The sequence below is a fragment of the Urtica dioica genome, chromosome 4, assembly GCF_054948205.1.
Source record: "Urtica dioica subsp. dioica isolate 48M chromosome 4, U.dioica_male_clone48M_v1_H2, whole genome shotgun sequence".
Lineage (NCBI taxonomy): Eukaryota > Viridiplantae > Streptophyta > Magnoliopsida > Rosales > Urticaceae > Urtica > Urtica dioica.
In genome coordinates, this window is record NC_142759.1 from 44893932 (window position 1) to 44920303 (window position 26372).

General features: G+C 43.4%; 5 protein-coding genes across 7 annotated transcripts; 4 read left to right on the forward strand and 1 right to left on the reverse strand.

The window, feature by feature from the left end:
* Positions 1-4332: 4332 nt before the first annotated feature.
* Positions 4333-5988, forward strand: LOC149401605 (uncharacterized). Its single transcript, XM_089610803.1, has one exon. The coding sequence runs from the start codon at positions 4333-4335 to the stop codon at positions 5986-5988; it is 1656 nt and encodes a 551-aa protein (XP_089466929.1).
* A 79-nt stretch (positions 5989-6067) lies between these two features.
* Positions 6068-8117, forward strand: LOC149401606 (uncharacterized). Its single transcript, XM_089610804.1, has 3 exons — positions 6068-6689; positions 7125-7265; positions 7489-8117. The coding sequence occupies exons 1-3, from the start codon at positions 6068-6070 to the stop codon at positions 8115-8117; spliced, it is 1392 nt and encodes a 463-aa protein (XP_089466930.1).
* Positions 8118-8754: 637 nt separating this feature from the next.
* LOC149401607 (uncharacterized) lies at positions 8755-9348 on the forward strand. The gene has a single exon (XM_089610805.1). It carries the CDS (start codon positions 8755-8757, stop codon positions 9346-9348), a length of 594 nt encoding a protein of 197 aa, XP_089466931.1.
* A 6406-nt stretch (positions 9349-15754) lies between these two features.
* Positions 15755-18768, forward strand: MEE40 (Pentatricopeptide repeat (PPR) superfamily protein). The gene is made up of 2 exons (XM_089611408.1): positions 15755-15937; positions 16211-18768. The coding sequence occupies exon 2, from the start codon at positions 16219-16221 to the stop codon at positions 18493-18495; it is 2277 nt and encodes a 758-aa protein (XP_089467534.1). The 5' UTR covers positions 15755-15937; positions 16211-16218; the 3' UTR covers positions 18496-18768.
* A 113-nt stretch (positions 18769-18881) lies between these two features.
* Positions 18882-24920, reverse strand: LOC149401609 (ARID/BRIGHT AND ELM2 DNA-binding domain-containing protein). Of its 3 annotated transcripts, none has more exons than XM_089611409.1 (3): positions 24626-24920; positions 23296-23933; positions 18882-20019 (listed from the first exon to the last, which is right to left on the reverse strand). In XM_089611409.1, exons 1-3 carry the CDS (start codon positions 24777-24779, stop codon positions 19189-19191), a joined length of 1623 nt encoding a protein of 540 aa, XP_089467535.1. In that variant the 5' UTR covers positions 24780-24920; the 3' UTR covers positions 18882-19188. The 3 variants fall into 3 exon arrangements, with proteins under 3 accessions (XP_089467535.1, XP_089467538.1, XP_089467536.1); XM_089611412.1 differs by lacking the exon at positions 24626-24920 and adding an exon at positions 24287-24491; XM_089611410.1 differs by lacking the exon at positions 24626-24920 and adding an exon at positions 24031-24125.
* Positions 24921-26372: the final 1452 nt, after the last annotated feature.

The window sequence follows — 26372 nt, forward strand, 5'->3', positions numbered from 1 at the left end:
CACTGGACAAGTCGTATCCGAGATTACATGGCGTTGACGAAGCATGGTACGGGAAGGGATCAATCCCCTACAAAGTCTCCACACAAAAATCTTCACCTTTGGGGGAATCTTGAGTTTCCAGAGTTTGCCCCACCACTCCCCGTTCCCGGACGTTCTCGACGGACCCTCTCCGAAAGGATCCTCCGAAGTAATCTGATACCCACTCTTAACTGTGTATTCCCCGTCTTTGAAAAAATACCACCGGAGCACATCCGGGCCTCCACCCCGGCTCACCGGGATGCTCAGAATGGCTTCAACATCCTCGTGGGAGAACATTGCCTCAATGAAAGGGATATTCCAACTCCCGGTGTAGTCTTTAAGTTCAGAAACCCGCATCTCAGTCGGAAACGAAGGGGCGTCGCTAAGCATAAACGTTGGCGGCCGGGGGATCCACCGATCGAGCAAAACCGAAGTGTTTTCCCCGTCCCCAATCCTCCACCTAGAACCCTGTAAAATAATGTTTTTACCCCAACATAAGCTCCTACAGATGAAGGATCCTGACGACCCGCAAGTGGCATGAAGGATATCCCCGTTCGGAAAGTAGCTCTGGTGGAAGACGCGTCCTACGAGACTCTCAGGCCGACGAATAAGCCCCCACATATTCTTCGCAAGCAAGGCCTAGTTAAACTTCCCGATATCACGAAACCCGAGACCGCCGGCTGACTTGTGGCGAGAGAGCTCCGACCACTTGCACCAGTGTATCTTCTTCCCTTGCTCGGTGTCCCCCCCACCAAAAACTGGCAATGGCACTGTGGATCCCATCAACGAGCCCTTGGGGGAGGTGGAAACAACTCGCCACGTAAGAAGGGATCGCCTGGAGAACCGCTTTGATAAGAGTTTCTTTTCCGGCTTGCGAGAAGTGGATACCCCTCCACGAGCTGATTCTCTCCCAGACCCTCTCCCGGATAAATGCAAAGATGTCCGATTTCCTCCTCCCCACCTTCGTAGGTAGCCCCAAGTATCTATTGTGACAAGAAGTAACCGACACCTGAAGCGAATCGGCTAGCTCTGCCCCGTACGCTTCGTCCACCTCCGAACCAAAACAGATGTCAGATTTAGAGAAATTGATTAACTGACCTGAAGCCGCCGAGTAGGTTTCCAGACACCACGCTACCTCTCTGCACTCCTCTTCATTGGCCTGGAAGAACATAATGCTATCATCTGCAAAGAAGAGGTGGGACACCACGAGGTCGCTCCGGCCGAAGCGAGCTTCCTCTAATCACCGCTTTTACTTTTAAAGACCACTTATTATACTGCGTTGAAAAAAAATAGAAAATACAAATAAAATATTTGAACTTAATTTTTAAGTATAAATTTTATTTTGTGGACCTAAAAACTAATAAAAAAATTATTTTCCAGGTCGCATTGTCCCTCTTTTCGCTGAAAAATCCAACAACATCAAATCAGTAGAAGTCACAACCTGAAAATAAATAAAAACTTCAAAATAATTCATACCATGTGGTCAAATTCCTCGAAACAATTAACACTATGTGATCGAAAACTCTGAAACGAAAATGAACTTACCATAGACAAGGACAGATTTTTCCTTTGTCGGATGGTCTGCTTTCGATGGAGGGTCAACGAAATGATCGTCATCATCCAAAGGCAAGTGCATGTTGGGGGCTGCCATTGTGGTTGTCGTCTCGGGGGCTTCCACGATTGTTGACGTCTCGGGGGCTGCCCATTCGATAGTGCACGAAGTTTGAATCGCGATTCATTAGCATATTCTCATTTTGTACATTTGTTCAATCAAGTACCATCAAATAAACAACATATATTAATGCTTGAACCTATTAAGAAGTTAGAAAATATAAGTTTGATGAAAAAAAAATGTCAAATCCGTGCAAGACGGGATATAAGTTCGAAATGATATTCAAAAGTTCGAAATTATAAGATATTAGTTTAAAATGTTTGAAATGTTTATGACTATTACGGAGTTAAAAATTCAAAGTTAAAAGATTGAAATGTGTGAGATTAACACTAAAATCTTCAAAGTTATATATCGAAACTTCGAATTTTTTCGTGAAAAAAAAAAAAAAATCTGACGAATACAAATTTATGGATTCCAGAAAATAAACTCTTTCTTGTAAATTTAAAATGTGTAAGTGATAGAAACTTATTCATTTTTCTTCTCTCAAGTGCCCAACAACATAGAAAGCTCGATAAGTTCAAACTTGAGTTTTGAGGACGATGAACGATGGGGACAAGACGATGACGTGCGACGGTGAATGGCGTGCGATGGCGTATGGCGTACGACGACAAATGGCGTGGGTTCCGCCAGACGTTGTTCGTGAGTGAATGGTGTGGGTTTCTTATTTTCATGCGTGAAGAAGTAAGGAGAATAGCGTGAAGTGGAGGAAAAGACGAGAGAAATAAGATAATTTTAATTTGAGGGCAATTTAGACAATTCAGAGGTCCAAATGCTTGGTTTTGTTAAAGAGACCAAAGTATGGATTGGTTTTCAAATCTGATGCTACATTGAGTCTGAAAACTCAAGTTTCCCTAATCTGAAACTAGACATTTATCTGAAACAACTTTACTTACATAATTTTCTGCTATTTGAATTTCTACGCTTTTAGAATGTCTTCTCGATGTCCTTAGTGTTCTACGGGGGAATTACACCAAGTATTCCTTGACGTTCTTTGGAAGCACAAGGACTAAGGCGTAAGTCAACTCTACTGCCTCACTATTATTACAATCGGAGTGACAAAATAATTTATTTTAAGGAAACAAGGAGGCACAAAATTCTACAAGGAGGATAAAGAAGTTTTGTCCACCTCATTATCTTGGGTTTATGTTGGTCGAATTTGCTTTAAGCCCTATTTATATATTTTAGTCTGCTACGATAAAGGAAAGCTAATATTCATTTTCTTGATTTTGTTTTATTTTATTTTGATATAAGAATGTATTATTTCATTTTATGAAATAGTATCTCCTATATATTCTCATAAATAATATACTATCAAATATTGTCTAAATTAGATCATATTTAATACATGTTATTCATTTCATATTTAATCAACTATGTCTTAATTAGTGTGGGGGTATAAAAATTCAAATATTTAATATTATTTCGTATGGGCCTTGGCCCGACTAAAGCCCACAATGCAGTTGTAGACCGGCCCACAAAATCGATTATGGACCTAGTTTGCTCTTGGCAGATCGGCCCAAGTCCAGCAATACTCTCCGGCCCAATGAAGAACTCCAACTCGGCCACGTCTTCCTAGTCAGAAGGATCGGTCAATCAAAGAGCAGACCACGCCGCGAAGACCGGATCTCGGACGACTTCTGCCTTGGCGACGAGTGTGGATCGAAGAACACGTGTCTTCGGCCAGAAGGTCCCATCTCGCCTATAAATAGAAGAGGAGATGACGATTTTCGCACATGCAAGCTCGACATCTCAGTTTTCAATTAATTCTATTTTGTATTCTTATATTCACAATCTTGAGTTCACCCAGTTGAGTTCGTCACCTCGTCCATTTGTAACCTTCTCTAAATAAATAAAATTAATTAATATTGGGTATATTATTATAGTTCTTTATAATTGGATTGTTTCTTATACGACGTCTTTCTAAACCCCTTTGAAATATTCTATCATTTCGCTTTTCATTTGTGATTGTTGATCGATCTAAAAATCGACATCAACAATTTGGCGCCGTCTGTAGGAATCTTCAGAAAGACCAATCTCGGAAGAAGCAGTTCGTAAAAAACAAAATTTATCATGTCTTCCACTCCGACTCATTACGAATCCGGAGAGGAGATCCCTTCGGGGATCAGGGCAATCCTGGATATGCTAACCAAAAAGATAGATGAGCAAGCCGAGACCAACCGTGCTCTTAATGACCGGTTGAATACTCTCTCGACTCCTCAAAACACCCCGGATCCTCAAGTGGGATTCGGAGATATGACCGCCTCTGTGTCAGCTCGCCAAGCAACCTCGGTTGCGCAAACAAGCTGAGCTATCCCTCCCGGAGTCCGTCTGGATTTCTCTGGGATACAGGTCGCCCGAGGAACAGACCAGTCTCACATCACAAGCTTTTAGCTTGGGGGGACTGCTGGCGAGGTCGCGACAGAAGTCACGATCGATCCTTCCGGACTCCATCCGCCTCCGCTCGGGGGAGCACCGTCCGGGTCTTTCCCGACTGATTCGGGACCTCGCCCTCCATCGATCTATCAAACATTCACCCCCAGCATTTTGGCGGGATGAATCAGACCCGTCATGGCCCGGTAAGTGCAACCGCAGTCAGTCCGGCACAATCGGGACCTCGCCTCTTTCGTGGTGGCGAACCCAGTATGACCGAACTGGACAGGTTCAAGGAATCTATAACAGCCGAGCTGAGAGCTGTTCGTTCAAAATTTCATTCTGCGACCAGCTCGGCTCCCGAGATAGATCGTCTCGTTGAAGAAACAATGCGAACTCCTTTCGCCAGAAATATCACTGAAGTGCAACTGGGAGATACCGGAAAGGTTCGCCTTCCACGATACAGTGGCACCTCAAGTCCGAAAGCTTTTATATTGTCCTTCAGAGTCGCAATGGGACGGGTTATGCTCGCTGAGAGAGAATTGGAGGCAGGATACTGCCAACTATTCGCTGAAAGCTTGTCCGGACCCGCCTTGGAATGGTTCTCCAAACTCAAACCAAACTCCATTGATGGTTTCGATAAGCTATCGGCTGCGTTCTTGAAACACTATTCGATGTTCGTGGAGGACGATCTGACCATAGCAAACTTATGGGGGATCCAGGAGAGAGAAAACGAATCTTTGAAGGATTTCATGATCCGTTACAAGGACGTACTCTCGAAAATCTTTAACGCATGCCACGAGTCTGCCATAACCTCTCTAAGGAACGGATTAAGGCACGACTCAAAGCTGAAATTGGAGATGACTGTTAACCGCCCCCTCACACTAGAGGATGCAATTCATAAAGCCGCGAATTACGCAAAGGCCGAAGAAGAATTTGCTTCCTACGAAAGGCAACGCGCGGCCGAAAAGAAACCACCCTCCAATACATGGGTGAGGCCCGAAAATGCTGGGAATAACCCTCGCAGGATTAATCCCCACGACGCCGCACCTCACACCAAAAAGCAACACGCCCCTCCTAATTATACGCTCAATGTCAGTGACGACATTAAGGAGGGAGGTCCCCAGGCTAAGAAATGGACACGGGACCCCAATGCGTATTGCAGTTTTCACAAGGCTAACGGCCACGACACGGTTAATTGTGAGACCGTGCGTAAGGCTTTAGCCGAGAAATATGCAAAGGGGAAACTAAAAGATGTTGATCCAGGACCCCCGCCAAAGAAAAAGATCTTCAATAGCAACAACAGGGGAAGGGGCAACCCCTCCCCCAAGAGAGCAAGACCCGAGGAGGAAGGGGAACCAAACTCCCCGCCGACTGTCGCAAAACACAGGGTTGACTTCATAATGGGCGGCTCAAAGTTTTGCAACGGAACAGTTAACTCCATCAAAACACATCAACGTCGATTAAGTAACCAAACTACCAAAATAAGATTAGAACAAGATGTACAAATCTCGTTCTCCGAAAAAAAAGCAATAGGGACAACCGAACCACACGACGACGCACTCGTGATCACGATTGACGTGTCTAACTGTGAGGTTGCAAGAGTTCTAATCGATGGAGGCAGCTCTGTAGATCTTATTTTCAAGGATACCCTGGCAAGGATGGGAATCGATGAATACGAGATCGAAAGAGAACGAACCCATTTGACAGGTTTCAATGGGTCCACTACTCCATCCTTAGGAACAATCAGGTTGCCCGTAAAAACACATGGAATCAACAAAATAGTAGAGTTTCAAGTACTAGACTGTCTCTCCCCTTACAACATTATCTTGGGAAGACCATGGATACATATGATGAGGGTTGTGCCTTCAACCTATCATCAATGCATTTGTTTCCCTACGCCAGAGGGAATAGGAGAGATCAGGTAATCAGGCAACCTCCCGCAGTTGCTATCTCACTAGCCACAAACATTGTGCCAAAACGATTAAAGAAGAGCAATAACAATTAATGAATGTGGAGTCGGCCGAGAGCGTTTCCGCACTAGAAGATCCCAATTCCCTTGATGCGCCAAGCACTGAGATAACAGTCCAAGTACAGCTTGACGGCTCCGACCCTTCCAAGTGTGTCGGAATCGGAACTAAGCTTAAAGGTGGTACTAGGCGAGAGCTGATCTGTTTCTTAAAACGAAACAAATCCACCTTCGCCTGGTCAACCGAAGATATAACAGGAATAACCATCGACGTCACGTCTCACCAACTTAACGTCAACCCCAGCTTTAAACCTGTAAAACAAAAAAGACGAAAGCTCGGTCCAGACAGAGTGCAGGTTGTCAACGACGAAGTTGAAAGACTGCTCAGTGCAGATTCAATCCGCGAGGTAAAATATCCGGATTGGCTGGCGAACACTGTCGTCGTAAAGAAGAAAAATGGGAAATGGCAGGTATGCGTTGATTTTACCGACCTAAATAAAGCATGCCCCAAAGACAGCTTCCCGCTGCCCCACATCGACCAGCTAGTCGAAGCGACCGTGGGACATAAAATGCTCTCGTTCATGGACGCATTCTCAGGATATAACCAAATCCTGATGCATCCCGACAACCAAGAAAAAACAGCTTTCATCACCGACCGAGGCACGTATTGCTACAAGGTCATGCCCTTTGGACTAAAAAACGCTGGCGCCACCTATCAAAGGTTAGTCAACGAAATGTTCAAAGAAAAGATAGGGAAGACAATTAAAGTGTATATCGACGACATGCTCGTGAAATCCCTAAGGGAGAACGACCATATAAGGCACTTGGAGGAATGTTTCGAGGTATTGAATAAATATCAAATGAAACTCAATCCCACCAAATGTTCGTTCGGAGTATCATCCGGCCAGTTCCTTGGGTACTTAGTGACCCAACGAGGAATTGAGGCTAACCCGGATCAATTACACGCCTTGCGAGAAATGCCTTCACCCCGTAATAGGCGTGAAGTTCAAAGGTTGACGAGACGCATCGCTGCCCTCAACCGCTTCATCTCTCGGTCTACAGATAAATGTCTTCCTTTCTATCGGCTCCTTAAAGGAAACAAGAAGCTCGAATGGGACGACAAATGCGAAGAGGCGTTCAAAAGATTGAAAGAGTATCTATCGACACCCCCAATCTTGGCAAAAACTCGTTGCGGGGGAGCCACTCTATTTATACGTCGCAGTATCTCAAGCGGCAGTAAGTGGAGTACTCGTCAGAGAAGAGCAAGGGGACCAACGACCAATCTTTTATACAAGCAAGTCGTTAGTCGATGCTGAAACTCGATATCCTATTATGGAGAAACTGGCCTTGGCCGTCGTTTCCGCCGCTCGAAAACTCCGACCGTACTTCCAATCTCACACCATAATAGTAATGACATCACATCCGCTCAGAAGTTTCCTACATAGCCCTAATCAATCAGGAAGATTAACCAAGTGGGCCGTGGAGCTGAGTGAATACGATATTGAGTACCGAGTGAAGACATCCGTAAAATCGCAAGTTTTAGCGGATTTCATCATCGAACTCCCGAGGGAAAGTCCCACCGTAACCGAAGTCGAAGGCACCTGGACACTTAAAGTGGACGGAGCATCATCGAAGCAAGGGGCAGGAGTAGGAATACACCTGACATCCCCTCACACTGAAACCATAGAACAATCATTCAGGCTCGACTTTGTCGCATCAAATAACGAAGCCGAATACGAAGCGCTAATCGCCAGACTTAGGTTGGCTACCGCAGTTGGATCAAAGAAAGTAGAAGCTTTCTGCGATTCCCAACTTGTGGCAAACCAATACTCCGGAGAGTACGAGGCTAGGGACGAGCGAATGGAAGCCTACCTAAAAGTCGTAAAAGATCTCACGAAACAATTTGAAGAATTCTCCCTTACTAGGATCCCTCGGGGTGAAAATACTTCGGCCGACGCGTTGGCTGCCTTGGCATCTACCTCGGATCCGGACCTCAAAAGGATCATCCCAGTCGAAACGATCAAACAACCTTCCATTGCCATAACCACTACCGCGGTCATAACAATAGAAGGGGGATTGGAGAGATGAAATACTACATTACATCACGACTGGTGCGGTCTCATCCGATAAGATGGAAAAACGCAAGTTCGTGCTAAGAAGCGCGAGATTTTGCATCATAGATGGAAGTCTGTTTAAAAGAAGCTTCGCAGGACCCTACCTCAAGTGCGTCGGGATGGAGGAGTCTAAACTAATCCTTGAAGACGTGCACGAAGGGGAATGCAGAAATCACGCAGGCGGACGAGCGCTTGCCATCAAAATAAAGAGGCAAGGCTACTTTTGGCCGACCATGCTGGCAGACTGCGAGGCGCACTCGCGCCGCTGTGATCAATGCCAACGCCATGCTCCCAACATAAAAAGACCCGCAGAAGAATTGTCTTTTATCTCGGCTCCATACCCGTTCATGAAATGGTCTATGGACATTGTGGGACCAATGTCGGTCACCCCTGGCAGGTTAAGATTTCTATTAATCTTAACAGATTATTTTTCAAAGTGGGTGGAAGCTGGCGCCTTCGTCTTGATAAAAGATGTCGACGTCACCGCATTCATCTGGAAAAATATAATTTGTCGACATGGCACTCCCCACGAGATCATAACAGACAATGGATCGCAATTCATATCGAAAAAGTTTAGAAAGTTTTGCTTCCATAACAACATTGAGGTATGAATGTCAACACCACAATATCCTCAAGGAAATGGGCACGCGGAAGCAACAAATAAGACCATAGTTGACTCCATAAGGAAAAGGCTCGATGCTAAGAAAGGGCGGTGGGCAGAGGAGCTGCCAGGCGTGCTATGGGCATACCGAACCAACCCGCGGAGACCGACAGGGGACACTCCGTTTTCCCTCGTCCATGGAGTCGAATCTGTCATCCCAATCGAGCGTCAGGTGCAAACCCTTAGGGTAAAATACGCACCTGAGGAGGAGCCAAAAAATGACGAGGCCCTATGCGATGCCTTAGACCTTGTGGAAGAAAAGCGAGATTCAGCCCTATCACGGTTATCCCATTATAGGCAATCCATCGCTAGATTCTACAACAAAGATGTTAACACAAGGAGATTCGATGTAGGGGACTTGGTCCTCCGAAAAATCTTCCAAAACACTGCTGAGGCAAACGCCGGAAAACTCGGGGCAAAATGGGAAGGCCCCTATAGGGTCACCAGAGTAACCTATCCCGGCGTTTATGAACTTGAAACACTCAACGGAATCCCGGTTTTAAGATCATGGAACGTCTCAAACCTCAAAAAATACTACTGTTGAAACCAGTAAGAATTGAACTACGTCCGACTTGATCCCTGCATAAGGGTACGTAGGCAGCCTCTTACCACAAAGGCACAATCCCCCTACCCTCTTGAGCCACGGAGCTCGCACCTCGGCCAATGACCCCAACCTCGGACTAGGCTAGCAGTGCAAACGCCTCATGACGACTCTGGCAAGAGCCGACATCTCACAGCGTCATCAGAGATCACACCCACATGGATCGACCTCGTCCAAAAATATTAAGGGAAACTTTTTAGGTCCACGGCGATCTAAAAGACTTAAAATTTTCACCAAATTTAATTACGGACTTTGGCTTCAAATCTAAAGGGAAACGCTTCGGACCAGAAATATTCCGAACAACTAAACAGATTTTGAACGACGAACCAATTCCAAACCTCGGCCTAAGGGAAACCTTTTAGTTCCATGACGATTTAAATAACTTAGCAAAATCATCTGAAACTTTTAAGGGAAACAGTTTAGGCCGAATACAAGCGACCTAAAAGACTTGACAGATTATACTAATCCGAGCTGTCTCAGGAACAAACAAAATAATGATATTCAGATCGACCGGACGGACTGAATAAAAGAATAAACGTCCATGCATTCATAATAGATTTTGGCGAGCTAAAAAAAAAACTTGGCAAAATTAAAAATCAAAATTGCATAAAATAATAACATAGTCAAATAAAATAGGGGTACCGAAGCCCCCTATAATTGTATCAAAACCAATAAAAACTTCGCCCAAAACACGGGCCCCAAAAACAAAATAAACAATTTATTAAATTCAAAAAGACGAGAATGGGCCGAAAAGATTAAACTTGGTCACGGGGTTCGACCTCGGCATCTCGATGCTCCGGGATAGGCGTGGACGCCGCCGCCTCTTCGTTCCCCTCTGGGATAGAGTTGAGGACCTCGTCGGCACGACCAAGCATGGAGCCGTGCTCATTGATGATAGAAGTCTCCCCATCGGTCGTAGGCGCATCGGCGGGAGATCGGTCAGAGTACGGGGTGAAAGGGACGTCTTCGATCTCGGGGATGGAGATGGCCGAGTAATCGGCTTCATACTGAGCGATGTCATCCTCAGTATCTTTCATCTCGGCCGTCCAGTCCGAGATCTCGCCCTTCAAGGCCTCCGAGATCAATTCCTTGTTCCCCCGGCACTGTTCGAGCTTTTTGAGAATGAGAACGGCCTCGTCCATCTTCTCTTTCTGCGCACGGTGCTTAAGTATCTGCTCGCGATACTTCAGCGAGGTCGCCTTCTTCGCCGCATGCACCGCCCGATCTCACTACGTCTTCGCCATCCTCTTCATCCAGGCGATCTCCTCCAAAGCGTCCTTCAGCTCTTTATCCCGAGCCCTCAGGTCGGCCGCTAGCTTATTTATCTCCCTCTCGAAGTCTCCAGAACGAGCTGTCCACCCCTTGACTTTCTCCTTCTTATCGTCGAGGTTGACGGACAGGAATTGAACTTTGCCGGTAAGGCGTTCAATCTTGCCGTACGACTACTCCAACAAGGCATCTTTGGCCAGGAGGTCGTCTTGGAGGGTGGAGATCTTATCGTTCATACCCTGCAGCTCGGTCTGAAGAGACTCCGTCCCCTTCTGAACCTCGGCAAGTTTCTCTTGCTCGACCTTGGCGTCGAGAAGGCGTTTTTCATAGCGAAAACACCCCGATTCAGTTGGGTGGACAACTGAAATTAACCCCTCTATCGTTAGTTCGACCATAACAGAATATTTTTCTTACAAGTATAACAGAACGGTTATATACAAATATAAAAAAATAATAATAAAAAATAACTCGCCATCATCCTGTACCAGTCCGCTTCGGCGAGCTCAGGAACCTTTGGGAGTTCCATCCCGGAACACGTCACCTGACGAAGAAACCCCGCCGAGGAGTAAATATCGTCGCACAACAAATGATCCCGCACGTAGTGAAAGTTGACGACGTGTTTCTTTTCCGGATGCGGGTGGGGCGGAATCATCTCGACCACCGGACCTCGACTTCGAGAAAGACTTGCTTCCTTCCGCTGCGGCTTTGCCTTTGTCCGCCCGAGTCACCACGGTCGCAGGAACCTTGGAGGTGGGCTCTTCCCCATCCCGGCCGACGAGTTCGGGAGCCGGCTCCTTCCTCTTCTTCTTCTTCCTTTCTCCGAGAGCACCCCCCTCAGAGACTCGGTTCGCCGGCATCTTCCTCTTTTTGGCCGCGCCCGCGACCTCAGCCCTCTCGGGGACCCAAACTCTCTCGCCCCCTCAGGAGAGTCATCCTCGATCCCGGGGACTTGATCTTCCCCGGCCTCAGGAACCCCGGATTCCTGGACGCCTGTTGGAGCGTCCTCGGCCGTCTCAGGTACCTCATCGGAAGGTACCAAGACGACTGGGATCTCAGATATCAAGCGAACCCCGGTCACTTCGACCTCGGGAGTGTCCGCAGGACCTGCTGGAGTCGGGGTCGAAGTCGAAGCGACAACCCCTTTCTTCTGTTTCCTCGCCTCCCGGGCACTGATCGGAGTGTTCATATTGTCTCCAACTAAAATTAAAAAAAAAACTTTAATAGTAAGAAACGGAGACAATTAGTATTGAAAGAGAGAAGATGAGATCGAATTTGTCGAACTAACCTTCCTCTAAGTGCTCTGAAAAATTTGGTGGGAAAGGCCAAACTTTGGCCGATATGAATCTGTAAGGAGTAAAGCTTGACCACTCTACTTCGCCCAATTGCAGTAATGTCAACTTCTCAGCGAACTCAACTCCTTGGGATGGCGCTTTGATTTTCCCTAAAAAAGAATAAAAATAAAAAACGTTAGTCTTTCCATTTGTCCGCATAATATAAATAGACGGGTAAATAAAATTTTTACTCGGCGAGCTCGCCCATTTTGATGAGAAAGAACGAGCTCGATCACCAAGTGAATGCTCGTTCACGGCGAAGTAAAAGTATCGCCTCCCCCAAAATTTATCCTTCAAGGGCAGACCCGAGATCACGCCCTTGCCTGCAGCTTTCGATAGGTAGAAACACTTCGGATCGTGTTTCGAATTTGCCTTAACTACACAGAGACGGACTAAATCCATCAGGGTGAGTTCGACCTTTTCCTCGTAGGCTACGACTATCAGACCCATTACCATCCTAACGAAGTTTGGACACATTTGGGGAATGGTCAACCCTAGAGTTTGGGCGAAGTCGAATAGGAGAGGGTGAATAGGAAATCTTAGCCCACATTTCTCTAGCCAGATCTCATATATACAACAGAAACCCTCCACTATGGTATCGGTTGTAGCCCCAGGAGGAGGAAGATGGATATTAATTTCTGGGGGAATCTGGTATTTTTCACGGATCTTCCTAAGGTCGGTCGAGGTCACAGCAGAGGGTAATAAAATATCCTCGTTCCCGAGAGGTTGAGACCCCGATGGACGAAGTCCTGGGTTCGACATTTAGTTCTAATGTGTTCTACGGACGAAGTGTTTAAATCTATAAATTCGTTTGAGTTCGCTAGTCGAACTGAGAATCAATAATAGTCGAAGTGCAAGTAAGCTAAAGAACTAAGAGAGAGAACTCGAAATCAGAAAGAAAGTGAGAAGTTAGAAAGAGGAAGAATTACCTTTTTAACCACGGATGATAAGAATATAAATGAGAAGATGTGACTCTTCGGTCCGCTTATTTAAATGTTTCATTATTACCCAAAATCCCGAAAAAAAATCTAATGATTTCGGAAATCAAACCGAATCAAATCTAAGATATTTTCCTCGATATCTGCAAAGATAACTGATTCTCCGACTCTTCGACTTCGACCTACGAAATACGGTTACGTCACGCCACGTGTGAAGAGGACGCGCTCTCACACGATGCCACGTGGTCCCGAATCTTCGATCTCCCCCCTTTTTTATTCGGAATAGTTCAAATTCTCTGAGCTAAATATTTTCAAAAATATTCGAAATATTTTCAAAATATTTAGGGGCTAATTGTGGGGGTATAAAAATTCAAATATTTAATATGGACCTAGTTCGCTCTCGGCAGATCGGCCCAAGTCCAGCAATACTCTCCGGCCCAATGAAGAACTCCAGCTCGGCCACGTCTTCCTGGTCAGAAGGATCGGTCAATCAAAGAGCAGACCACGCCGCGAAGACCGGATCTCGGACGACTTCTGCCTTGGTGAGGAGTGTGGATCGAAGAACACGTGTCTTCGGCCAGAAGGTCCCATCTCGCCTATAAATAGAAGAGGAGATGACGATTTTCGCACATGCAAGCTCGACATCTCAGTTTTCAATTAATTCTATTTTGTATTCTTATATTCACAATCTTGAGTTCAACATGTTGAGTTCGTCACCTCGTCCATTTGTAACCTTCTCTAAATAAATAAAATTAATTAATATTCGTATATTATTATAGTTCTTTATAATTGGATTGTTTCTTATACGACGTCTTTCTAAACCCCTTTGAAATATTCTATCATTTCGCTTTTTCATTTGTGATTGTTGATCGATCTAAAAATCGACATCAACAATTAGTGTTATACAAACGAAAATTAAGGCATGTTATGAGTCACACAACTACCGCCATGTCATACTAGGCTTTATGGATGATTTAAGAGATTTGTAACTAATTGGGCCACTTTAAACATGTGATTTTGGATCTAGTCTACGTTTGACAATTTTTAGGGATATAGCCAAATGACTTATGTGGCAATAATTAAGGTCTGATTTGCTATTATTTATTAACAAATTCGTCACTTTATCTCTCCTATTTTTTTCAAATAATTTTTTTTTCATCAAACTTCAAAAATTCTTATCTTTCTCATATGAACTCGAAATTGAGTGATTTCAAATCCTACAAATTCGTGGCGTCGAGATCTTCAAAAATAGACCCATTGTGTTTGATGAAAAATTATGTTTAATGTACAATATTTACGCTTCCATTTATTTTTTTGATAATTTCAAAAAATTTCAGTTATTTCCATATTTAAGGTAGTAACGTGATTTTTCTACATCTATGGATCTATTTTTGAAGATCTCGGCATCACGAATCCGTAGGATTTGGAATCACTCAATTCCGAGTTCATATGAGATAGATATGATTTTTTGAAGTTTTTATGTAAAAAAAAGTGTAGGAAATAAGTAGGAGGGAGAAAATGACGAATTTGTCAATAAATAAGGGCAAATCAGACCTTAATTATTGCCACATAAATCTGTTGGCTATTTCCCTAAAAGTTGTGAAACGTAGGCTAAAAACAAATTTCATAGTTTCATTTTGGCTATTTTGCTACACTACCCATGATTTAAATACCCTTAACAAGTCCATTTAAATCTAAGTAATATTTTAAGTTACTTAACCGTTAATAATTTTGTTGTGTAAAAGCTTATTTTATAGATCCTAATGTTGGGTTAAATTACTCCCTACAAGTGACTTACGGTTCCTATGTATCGAACACGAACAGTCGTTTCAATACTTCTTATTGGTAACTAATTTCTTAAACCTAAAATACGTTTACAAATGCAAAAATAGAAGAATAAACAAACCATCGCTAATATTTAACGTAAACAATAATTATCATGATACTCAAAATTATTCAACAACAACGGATCTAATATATGGGAAATCACAATCAACACAATACCATAAGCCGATTTTGTATCACATACCTTTTGGCTCAGCTACAGATCCTCTACGTTCCTAGTTTTCTAGATCTCCTTGTTTTTGCATCAGGCTTCCAGTGATCTTCAAATCTCTCGGATGCTCCTTGCTCCTTGGATCTTTGAAGCTCTCGGATTCCTCGGCTACTCCTTGCTTTCGGATTGTCGATTCCTCGGTTTCTCAGGCTGGTCGATACCGTTATCTTTAAAAATGTAAACTACGGAAAGATAGAGACCAATGTGTGGGCCAACTCATATTGTTCTGTATAAACTTTGTCAACAAGTCTTGTGAAGTATGTATCCATCGTCATAAAGTGGTACGCTAAACCCCCTATCTTTCCCTTCTTCTGGTGGTGGTAGAAACGTTGGCTACTACTTTTAAAAAGAAAGCATTATAATTACTTAGGGGTATTTTAGTTATTTTGTACCCGTAAATTTCAAAAATTGGCTAGATTAAAAAATTAACCAAACGTTGGCTAGATCTCAAAAACCACGTTTCAATTTGGCTACGTTGCTAGTTTGCCCTTTAAACAGTTGGATAGCTATATAGTCACCTTTTCGTAATTACTAGAAAAATGATCACAAACATGACGCGATATTCCTGTTTTACCCTTTTATTGAAATAAAAATATGAGATATTTACGTAAATTTAAGCGTGTAAATATGTAGACATGGTTATTTATATATTATTTACGCTATATAGTGTAAATATGGATATAGGGCTTCAATTTTTTTATAAGTTGGGGTGTATATGAAATATCTTTTTATTCTTACAAAGATAAACCAAGGAAGCAAAGACTCTCATTTTTGTTTTCTTCTGGGCAAAATCGAGTCGCTCATCTTAGCAATGGAAGAAGATTAAAGATGAAGCTTTCTGGTTTGTTTAGGGAAGGCAGTAGCCTCGAACGCGTGAGCTCATGAAACAGCATTCGTAGCACGACTGGCCTCCCTCTCTCTCTCTCTGTCCTCGTCTGGTACTGTCTCATCTCATCAACAACTCTTCGTTATCATTATTGCTGTTCTTCAGTTTCTGGGTTTTTGTTTTGTCACCTCGCTGGGTTTTTGGCCGTGTTTCACTATAGTCTTGAATTACATTTTTCTTTTTCGAAAGCATAATTCGTTGCTTCTATCAACTGGAATTTTTCCATTTTTTTTTTCCTTCTTCCCCGCTATTTCAGACTCTGAATTGTAAGCAATAAACCATTTTTCCGTGGCCTTAATTAATGAAGCCCTAATGTTTAATGTAGTTACAAAGATGGCTTCAAACACAATGGCTTTCTCAGTAAGCCTGAGCACCTTCGTGAAACGCCACCACCAACAGCATCGCTCATCTCATCGGCCGCCGGTCGTTCTCCGGCGCTGCTTTTCAGTCTCTTCATCGGCGTCGGTGGCTCTTCCCCCGGACTTCACGCCGAAGCAGCTGTTGGAAGCAGTGAGCCGCGAGAGCGACGAGTCCTCGGCCCTAAGGGTCTATGAGTGGGCCTCGAAGCAGCCCAACTTCAGACCCAGCCCGGCCGTGTACCACGAGCTCCTGCGCAAGCTGGCCCGCTCCGGCTCCCTCGAGTCCATGCGGTCCCTCCTCCGCGAGATCCCGCCCGAGATGGTCTCCGAGTCCACGTTCCTGATCTTTGTGGACGCGCTGGCGAGCTTCGACCTCCACGACGAGATCGTCCCGCTCCTCGAGGCCATGGAGTCCGACTTTGGGATCAAGGCCGGGACCCGCTTCCACAACCACGTCCTCAACGCCCTCGTCGAGTCCAACAAGCTCAGGCTGGTCGAGGCGGCCCACGCGTGGATGGTCGGGGCGGGAGTCCCGCCGGACCTGTCGACGTTCAACGTGCTGATCAAGGCCCTGTGCCGGGCCCACCAGATGAGGGCGGCGATGCTGATGCTGGAGGAGATGTCGACGCCCCAGCACGGCGTTGTTCCCGACGAGACCACGTTCGCCACGATAATGCAGGGGTTCGTGGAGGAGGGAAACGTCGACGGCGCCCTGAGGATGAGGGACAGGATGGTCTCCGAGTACGGGTGCCGCGGGTCGAACGTGACGGTGAACGTGCTGGTGAACGGGCTTTGCCGGGCGGGGCGCGTCGGGGAGGCTCTCGGGCTGGTCCAGGACACGGACGGCTTCCGGCCCGACATATTCACCTACAACACTCTGGTGAGCGGGCTGGCCCAGTCGGGGCACGTCAGCCACGCGATGGAGGTGGTCGACTTGATGCTGCAGGAGGGCTTCGACCCGGACATCTACACCTACAACTCGCTCGTCTCGGGGCACTGCAAGCTGGGGGAGATCGGGGAGGCCGTGGAGGTTCTGACGGAGATGGCGGCGAGGGGGGTCCCGCCGGACACGGTGACGTACAACACGCTGATCGCGGCGATGTGCAGGGAGAAGCGGGTGAAGGAGGCGGCGGAGGTGGTGCGGGCGGTGTCGAGCAAAGGGATTGCGGCGGCGGACGCGGTGACGTTCAACTCGCTGATCCAGGGGCTGTGCCTGGCGGGGGACGAGGCGGGGGCGGAGGAGATATTCTCGGAGATGCGGTCGAAGGGGTGCGAGCCGGACGAGTTCACGTACAACATGCTGATGGAGAGCAAGTGGTCGAAGGGGGAGGTGAGGGGGGCGATGCGGCTGCTGGAGGAGATGGAGGGGAGGGGGTGCGCGCGCAACTCGGTGATCTACAACACCCTCATCGACGGCCTGTGCAAGAACGGGCGCGTGGGGGAGGCGGAGGAGGTGTTCGACGAGATGGAGGTGCGGGGGGTGTCGCGGGACGCGGTGACGTACAACACGCTGATCAACGGGCTGTGCCGGGGGGGGCGCGTGGGGGACGCCACCCGCCTCGTGGACCAGATGGTGATGGAGGGGCTGGCCCCCGACAAGTTCACCTACACGGCGCTGCTCACCCACTTCTGCCGCGCGGGGGACATGGGGCGCGCCGCCGACATCGTGCACAGCATGGGGGCCAGCGGGTGCGAGCCGGACATCGTGACCTACGGCACCCTCGCGGCGGGGCTGTGCCGCGCGGGGCGCGTGGACGTGGCCACCCGCCTCCTGCGCTCCCTCCACCTCAAGGGCCTCACCCTCTCCCCCAAGGCCTACAACCCCGTCGTCCACGCCCTCTTCAAGCGCCGCCGCGCCGCCGAGGCCCTCCGCCTCTTCCGCGAGATGGCCGCCAAGGGGGACCCGCCCCCCGACGCCGTCTCCCACAACATCGTCTTCCGCGGCATCTGCTCCGCCGGCGGCCCCATCGCCCACGCCGTCGACTTCGCCAAAGAGATGATGGCCAAGGGCTTCGTCCCCGACTACCCCGCCTTCGAGATGCTCGCCGACGGCCTCTCCGCTCTCGCCATGGACGACACCCTCGCCGCCCTCCTCCACATGCTCGCCCACACCACCGCCCTCTCCGCCCCCGACCTCTCCGCCGTCACCGGCTACCTCAAGATCCGCAAGTTCCACGACGCCCTCCGCACCCTCGCCGCAGCCTTGTACAAGCGCCGCCCTAACAGCAAGCATCCCTACAGATTAAACTGACCCTCCTCTCCTCTTTCATTTATTCATTACTCACTCACACTCACAACTTTTTCCAGATGTCTCATCACACAACATCTGTGCACACAAACCAAATTATTTATATATAGACATTTATTTCCTCTCAGCAAGCCAGTATGGAACAGTACATTCGGTAAAACAAGCAAGCACTTTTCTAATAACTAATCTTCTATACTTGTTGAGCAGAAATTTTATGGAGTGTGTCTCCAGTCCACTGCCGACTCTCTTTTTAGTTCAACATGTGCTGTTATAAAAAGAAAAAATATAACCATTCCATCTCCAGCACTCTACTCAACGAGCAAATATCATCCAACCAATAAAACAAAGCAGAAATTGAAACTAGTGATTTGATTAGGTAATCACAAATATTATCTCAAAAATTCAAAGCAAAACCAAAACAGGTTTCACTTTAAAATCTCTTTAAAAAATAGAGCCTTTGATGCAATGGCCTATTCTTCTTCTGCATCGGTTTTTCGAGTTCAAAAACACTGTAACTTCCACATCAGAAGGCAGTGCAAGGCAAAAGGGTTTGTCTGTTCATACAGAAAATTTCAATTCAAACCATACTAAAAAAATTAAGAAAAAAAAAAACTGTAAGGCTTTACAGGTCTCAAAAGTGGTGACTCTTCCCTTCTACTCTCCATTTCCAAAAGCTATATCTCTCTGTGTCATCTGCTACTTCCTGTGCTGTTTGTTTGGGGTCGATAAAGTGAAGTTCTTCTTCGACTCTGGCGTCTCTTTTCCAATAACATCACCATTGGTCTCCGATTCGGGCTCGAACTCTTCATCGTCACTGTCGATCTTGTTCGGCGTAAACCTGTTCTGATGAGCTCTCCGTTCCAAAATGTAGACATTGTAGTAGTAACTCACCAAATCAGCCCTGCTCTTCAAAGGGAAAGCCTCAAATATTTTCTGCCAGAAACTTTCCCCGAAGCACGAGAGATTCGACGCGATCGTGTCGCTAAACTTGTTCTGTTCCTCTTTCGTCCAAAACATCTTGACTTCGTCACCCATCTTGTTAAATCTCCAAAGGTAAAATGCCGAGGCTAGCTCTCTCTTCACCCTAAGCCTCTTCTCGGCAATGTGGAACCTCACGCAGACCAACGAGCCCTGATCTTGGCACCCACAAGAATCTTCTTGCCTTCCCTTCCCAATCGGGTCTCTCTCGACAAGATACTTGTGTTCCACTTTATCAAGCGGCCAAACCCTCATGCCCAACCACTTGAGATCGCACTCGGAGGCATCAAGTGTCCATTCTGGTACTTGGGCCTGGTAGGCGGGTCCGGTGGGAATTCGGCTCGGGCTGTGCCTGTAGATCGAGGCCTCCAATTCATTCTGATCGTCCGATCCTGATCCGCCTCGGTCGGCGTCGGAGGATGAGTCAAGGCCCGCTTCTCCGCCCGATTTCCCGTTAAAAAGCTTCCGGCGGGATGTTTGCCTCTCTCTGAGATTGTATGCCAAACCCGCCTTGTCTGTGTACATCCCTGGATGCATCCTCTGATTTTTCTGCACCAAAGGACATAATTTTATTTTCGTCAAAAAAAGGACACAATTTCAACATCAAAAGAAATATTTATATATATATATATATATATAATGTATGTATATATATATGTATAGTATGTATGTATGTGCATACAAATGTTGTATTTATGTATGTATTTATGTACGTGTATATGTGTGTATGTATGTATGTATGTATGTATGTATGTATATAGACATTCTGCAGATTTTGGATTGTAATATCATTAGCTCAAGAAAATTTGAAAATAGAATATGTTTCTTTATGGTGTAACAAGTGAGTTGTAGAGAGTTTCAAGAAGAAAATAGATAAAAAAAAAAAAAAACAAAACAAAAAAAAAACAAGGGACCCTATTATTAATAAATGGCAGAACCGTAAAATACAAAGAAAGCATACGAGGGATGACCGAAGCGCACGCTAGTCGTACACGCCACCTCGGAACCCAAAAACCCAAAACTCGACCGACCAAAGCAAACAGAAAATAGATCTTTAATGATATGGCTTTGATATTGCATTAATGGAAAATATACAAGAAGAATATACAATAATGCATTTTGGATCAAGTATTCATATACGAGTCCTACCTATCTGCTTATCATTATATTTAAGCCCAATATTGATAAACCGATCTACTCATCATTATACCACAAATCAAGTGTCAAGCTAACAATTTATTTAAAATAGATTCAGAAGTTTACAAGCAAGAGGGCAAATTTATTAACTAAACCCCGAGTAATTAAGCACATTACTAGTCTCAATTAAGCAAGTTGTGTGTAATATCATAAAACACAGAAACACATGATATGGCATTCTGACAACCACCTATATCCAACGACACAAACAGAAAAGCCTCAACTTCCTTGAAAAAATTAATATTTGTCCGAGTTGTGAGATAAATTAAAAGATTTCTCAGAGTTATATTTTAAATAAAAGGACATGGCTAATCATCACAAAGAGATTGTATCTGTACAGGTACATAATCACTTCGAAGTCAATAATTTATATTGGTTTATAACCCACCTAAGTTCTTGTGATCCTACCTAGCACACATACAATGAACTTTGCACAGAAAGGTTAAATAGTTATTTCACTGTTGACCAGACTTTGAACCCATAAAGCAAATTATTTTTAACTGCTACAAAGTGAATCAAATTATAAGATAAGACCAAGAAAAAGAGTGTTGAGCTTAAGCATGCACACCCACAGACAAGCAAACACAGTAACATGCGTCTACAACATTATCAGACAGCTAATCTTAAAAAATTTGATTATCCAAATGAAAATGAAATTCACACTTACGTTTTCATCTTCTACCATGTTTTTCTAAATTTTTTGAAAAAAAATATTGAGTAACCAAATGAAAACAAAACAAGAAAATGCAAAGGACTTTAACCTTTTTTCCCTATATATTTTTAAAGTTCCAAAGAGAGACTCTTGCTTACTAAGCTTTCGTTTGGGACACGGAATTTACTAAGGAAAACCAATATGGTGACGAAAAGTTGAGCATAAATTGAAACTCCTTATTGTATTTGGAAATCAAGAAAAACTAGAGGGAAGTAGATTCCTTACTATTCTCTCGTTCTTGTTTAAATTGTTCTAAAAAAGGTAAACCAAATAATTATACCCTCACTTCTTCTATTTCTGCAAATTTATCCTAGAGTTTATTGTTGTGCAATACCACAAATTTTCAATTTTTGCAAAACAACACCTCACTCTCTACCTGGAAAATGTATACCCTCACTTTTTAAATGTCCGTAAATTCATACCATATTCCATCATTTTATTGCATGACAATTAGTACTCTTCTGAGAGTAATAAAGATTAACGTCGCAGGGTTTCCTTTAAAATATTTTACCATATCCAACTAATAATGAGTAAATAGTAAAGAATCTACTATTTTCCTCTCAAGCTTTGGATGACTACCAGATGCAATAAATAATGCCAAGAAAAAAATTATACAAAAAGATTAGCACGTTTGTAAGATAAAGAAAATGAAATCTCGAAAACATGTAAATTGCCTTAGATTTTGATTGTTCTTGTCATTTTCATTGAAAATGGAATCCACTGTTCAGTTATACACGTTTCCTCTTTTTGCCTATAAAAAAATTACAATCCAAACAACATAAGAAAATACTAGGAATTTTCATTTTTTTCCACCTGTATTTTTCGGATTCCATAGAGACATAGAAACAAGACAGATTTTGAACCAACAGACTAACTTACAAAAATACCAGTGCACTCACTGAATTTATAATCTTTGGGAGTAACATGTAGAAATGAGCACTCAGCCTAAGCATTATAAGTACAAAACAGACCTTTAGTTGCACTGGATAATATTACGATCTCTTAAAAAATTTCTACCATTTATGTAAAAAACTAGGGTTTTTAGTCCCTAGGCACCAAGCCTCCCACCACCTCACAACATTAATAAACTAAAAAATATTCGCAATTAGTACATGAGAACCTTTATAAATGCGAAAACGTAGGAGCTTTTGAAAATAAACCAAAAACCAAACCACTAGCACAAACAACTCTTTGCTTAATAATATCATATTATAATCTTTCTTAATAAGATATCCGTAATAACAGCGTAAGTGTGTAACTACATTTAAACAAGTTTGAGTCCTACCGAAAACTCCTAGTTCAGCAATGTTTTCCCACTCCTATCCTAATACCAATCACGTTCCCTAAAAAAAGGAATGGGCTCTTATCCATAACTAAAAAGGAATGACCCCTGTTTGTTTCATCAATTCGATTCAATTCTCTATTTGAGTATGATTCTTAATTGAAAATGAGAATCAAATTCAGCTCCTGTTTTATGACTAGAATTGAGGATGGAAATCTAGTTAGAAATTCAACAATCTTGAGGAAGTAGTTCTTCTAGAATCCAATGAAGCAAGTGTTCTTCAGATTGACTGAGCATAAAGGGTCATTAATTTGCCTTAATCTAGTTTTTTATATCAATTATAATGCTCACAGACAACACCCAACACTATGAAAAAAAAAAAAAAAAAAAAAAAAAAAAAACCCCAGAACACCATGAAAAAACCGCTTCCAAATAGCAATAAAAAATATTCATAAAAAATTAAATTGAGATGAATGAAGTCTAACCCTTAATTCCAAGATTTTTTAACTATTTAATAAGAATTTAAAATAGTAAATTCAAACTTAAGCTATACCAAACAAAAACTCAATTTCAAATGAAGAAAACAAAATCACGTACAAGAGAACAAGGAAATAAAGTATAACATAAAAATTACCTGTTGTTCATCCTTGTTCCGCTTCAAGAAAAGAGCCTCACGAGCCATCAAAACCTTCTTCCAAATCAACCCATTATTAACGCCAGCTTCGTCCTTCCATTTCGAAGGCTCCGGCAGAGAGCCAACCGTCAAATCACAAGGATCTCTCGCCACGCTTCTGACCCAATCCAAAACCCCCGTGAAAACCTCGCCGTCAACGTCACTGTCAAACTCCGATTCGTCCGCGTTCTTCCGCTTCCTTGACATCAGATTCCCGAATCCATCGCCGCCGTCCATGAGGCAGAGCTCTCTCATGACATCGACGCCGCGATCGACCCACCGCTCGAAGGCCTCAAGATGCTTCGCGTAGACGAGCTTCACGGCGGCGGAGAATTCGAGCCCTAACCCTAGCTCTCCCGCAACGGAGGTCCAGAAACCGCGCTCTGTCACGGCGTCTCCTCCGCCTTTCCCCCGGACGACGACGAAGAGCTTAAAGAGATCGGCGGCGACGCCGTCTGGTCCGAGCGCCGGTGCGGAGGTTCCGTTCACAGCTCTGTGGAGTTTTTCGAACCAGCTTCGGAGCTTCACGAGCTCCTTTGGATCGACGAAGAGCTCTTCTTCGTCGTCGTCATTGGAGAAACGCGAGATCATCGACCAACCTGCTTAGATTCACCGCCATGAAAAATACAAACATCACTACTACTTTCAGTTGGAAAATAGATATATACGAGTATGTGACTAAGAATCTCAACAAACCTGGCATTGTAAATCGAATGGAAAATGTAAGAACGATAAATGGGTTTAGTCTCAGAATTCGAAGCGAAACGCAAATAGTTTTTTATTTATTATTTATTTATATATCGAAAAAATTAAAATAAAGAAGCGAAAACCTAGGATTGACAAAATCGAAAATTAGTGTAACAGTTATTGTATTATGATGATTATATTATATGTGCGTGTATATGTATTATATATAGATTGGATGAAGAAGGTGTATATTGATTGTAAGTACCGATTGAGCATCTTTCTTCTGCGGGGTTTAGGACCAAGTTGAATCTTGAAAGTTGAAAGGTTCTATTTTGGGCGGGAAATGGAAATTTGGCGATCTAGGGCTCCGAAGCAAAAACCAGAGAAATTTATGGACCCCTTGACAATATTTATTTTTATCTTTTTCTCTCTCTAGATTTCCGATAGTTTCTGTAGAACGACAGAGAGAGTGAGAGAGAGAGAAATATTATACGCTTTTATTTTACCCTTCTTCGAATGGCCGTCTAAATCTGATTGGGTTTTTTTGGGATTTAAGACGAAGAAAATATAATAATAACAGTAAATTGTGTGCGTTTTTTTGTACCTGATTGTGGAGTTGTACATAATTTGTGGGGTTTTGGATGAGTCTGACTCTCTGGGGGCTGATTTTGGCCTTCTGTTTGGTTTTGGTTTAGAATTTGGATTGGAATTGTTGGTGTTGTTGCCTTCTCCTCCCTTGTATTTTCTGAAAATTCCATTTTGACCACTCACTTCCTTTTCTTTTCTTTTTTACTTTGGACTCCCTTGTCCCAATGTGAGAGAGAGTGGGAGATTTGGGTAGAGAAAGAGGAAAAGTGGGATAAGGAGAGGGGATGAGAATTGAAGGGAAAATATTGTGGGTCTTGGAAGAGTGGGCCAAAAAAAATCTATATTTATATGAGTTGAGTTAACCATGGTTAATTATAAACTATGTGCTTGGGTTAGGAAGTTATGGGTGGGTTTAGGGTTTCCATATCTTTTTCAAGAGGTAAAAGTAAAAAGGGTAGATGTAAGGTACAACTTGTTTATCTGAAAGGAGAATTTGATTAATTATACCACACAAACATCTTAAATTGTAAAAATATACATTCTAATCACGATATTGAAAAATTATACACATCTTTTTATTTCGGATAAAATACTCTGTTATATGGCTTCTCACTTCCATTTTTATACTTGTTTTTTGTTCAATATATATTTTGAACAAACTGTGAAATTTGAATATGTCTAAAATCTCATTCTGACCTAAAAAGTAAAAAATTTCGTTTTTTCAGTTTTCTTAGAGATCACAAACGATTAAAAAAAACTATGGGTAATGGAAACATAATAGTCATATTAAATTTGATCAATACCAAAATAGTCATAGTTTGTTAAGGTTTTAAAAAAACTAGCCACCGCTACTGATGAGATGAATCCATAAACACTTATATATATATATATATATATATATATATATATATATATATATATATATATATATTGTTGGCAGATAAAGTTGTATTAGACACGAATAATCGCTCTAATATCAATTGATGGGTATATTACTTCCATAAAAGGTTAATTGTGGTTCCCATGAATTGGACATGAACGATCATTTCAATACTTCTTATTGGGTAACCAATCTTTTAACTCTAGAATATGTTAATTTACAAATGCAGAATAGAAAAATACACGAACAATCGTTAATCTTTAACGTAAACAATAATTACAAGGATACTCAAAATTATTCAACAACAAATCTAATATATGTGCAAACACAATCAACACAATACTATAAGAGAATTTCGGATTACATACTTTTCGGCTCAGCTACAAATCATCGCGCTCCTAGCTTTCTAGATCTCCTTGCTCTCAGATTCCTCGACTGCTCCTCGTTCTCGGATAGTCGATTTCTTAGTTACCCCGGCTGATCGATACCGTAATCTTCCACGATGTAATCTTCGAAAGGATAGAGAATAAGGTGTGGGCTATCTCTTTACTCACTAATTATTATAATAAGGTTTCAGAGTAATTCTTTCTTTCTTTGGAAAGTGGTATGAACAAATTTTTCAACTCATGGAAAGAGGAAATATAGCCACAACACTAGGGGAGGGGCTGTCGAATTCTAAGAGTGGAATTATGCTATGTTGGTGTATTTTGCGCTTACCCCAAGTCCCTATTTATAGCTTTAAAGTTTACCCAGATAAAATATGCACTTTCTTAAATTGATTTTATCTTGTTCTATTTAATATGAGATATTTACTCTATGAATAGAACAAATTAAATATCTCCAAAGTACTTTAATAAATTAAATATTCATATCATATCTAACA

Excerpts from the sequence above, each read along its gene's own strand:
- LOC149401605 (XM_089610803.1), top strand. The coding sequence starts at position 4,333 with ATGACCGAACTGGACAGGTTCAAGGAATCTATAACAGCCGAGCTGAGA.
- LOC149401606 (XM_089610804.1), top strand. The coding sequence starts at position 6,068 with ATGAATGTGGAGTCGGCCGAGAGCGTTTCCGCACTAGAAGATCCCAAT. Across the intron at positions 6,690-7,124 it reads AGCTTTCATCACCGACCGAG|GAAACAAGAAGCTCGAATGG; the intron begins GCACGTATTGCT and ends GGCTCCTTAAAG. Across the intron at positions 7,266-7,488 it reads TCGCAGTATCTCAAGCGGCA|GAAGATTAACCAAGTGGGCC; the intron begins GTAAGTGGAGTA and ends CTAATCAATCAG.
- LOC149401607 (XM_089610805.1), top strand. The coding sequence starts at position 8,755 with ATGTCAACACCACAATATCCTCAAGGAAATGGGCACGCGGAAGCAACA.
- MEE40 (XM_089611408.1), top strand. The coding sequence starts at position 16,219 with ATGGCTTCAAACACAATGGCTTTCTCAGTAAGCCTGAGCACCTTCGTG.
- LOC149401609 (XM_089611409.1), bottom strand. The coding sequence starts at position 24,779 with ATGGAATTTTCAGAAAATACAAGGGAGGAGAAGGCAACAACACCAACA. Across the intron at positions 23,934-24,625 it reads ATGTACAACTCCACAATCAG|GTTGGTCGATGATCTCGCGT; the intron begins GTACAAAAAAAC and ends GAATCTAAGCAG. Across the intron at positions 20,020-23,295 it reads GGAACAAGGATGAACAACAG|AAAAATCAGAGGATGCATCC; the intron begins GTAATTTTTATG and ends CCTTTGGTGCAG.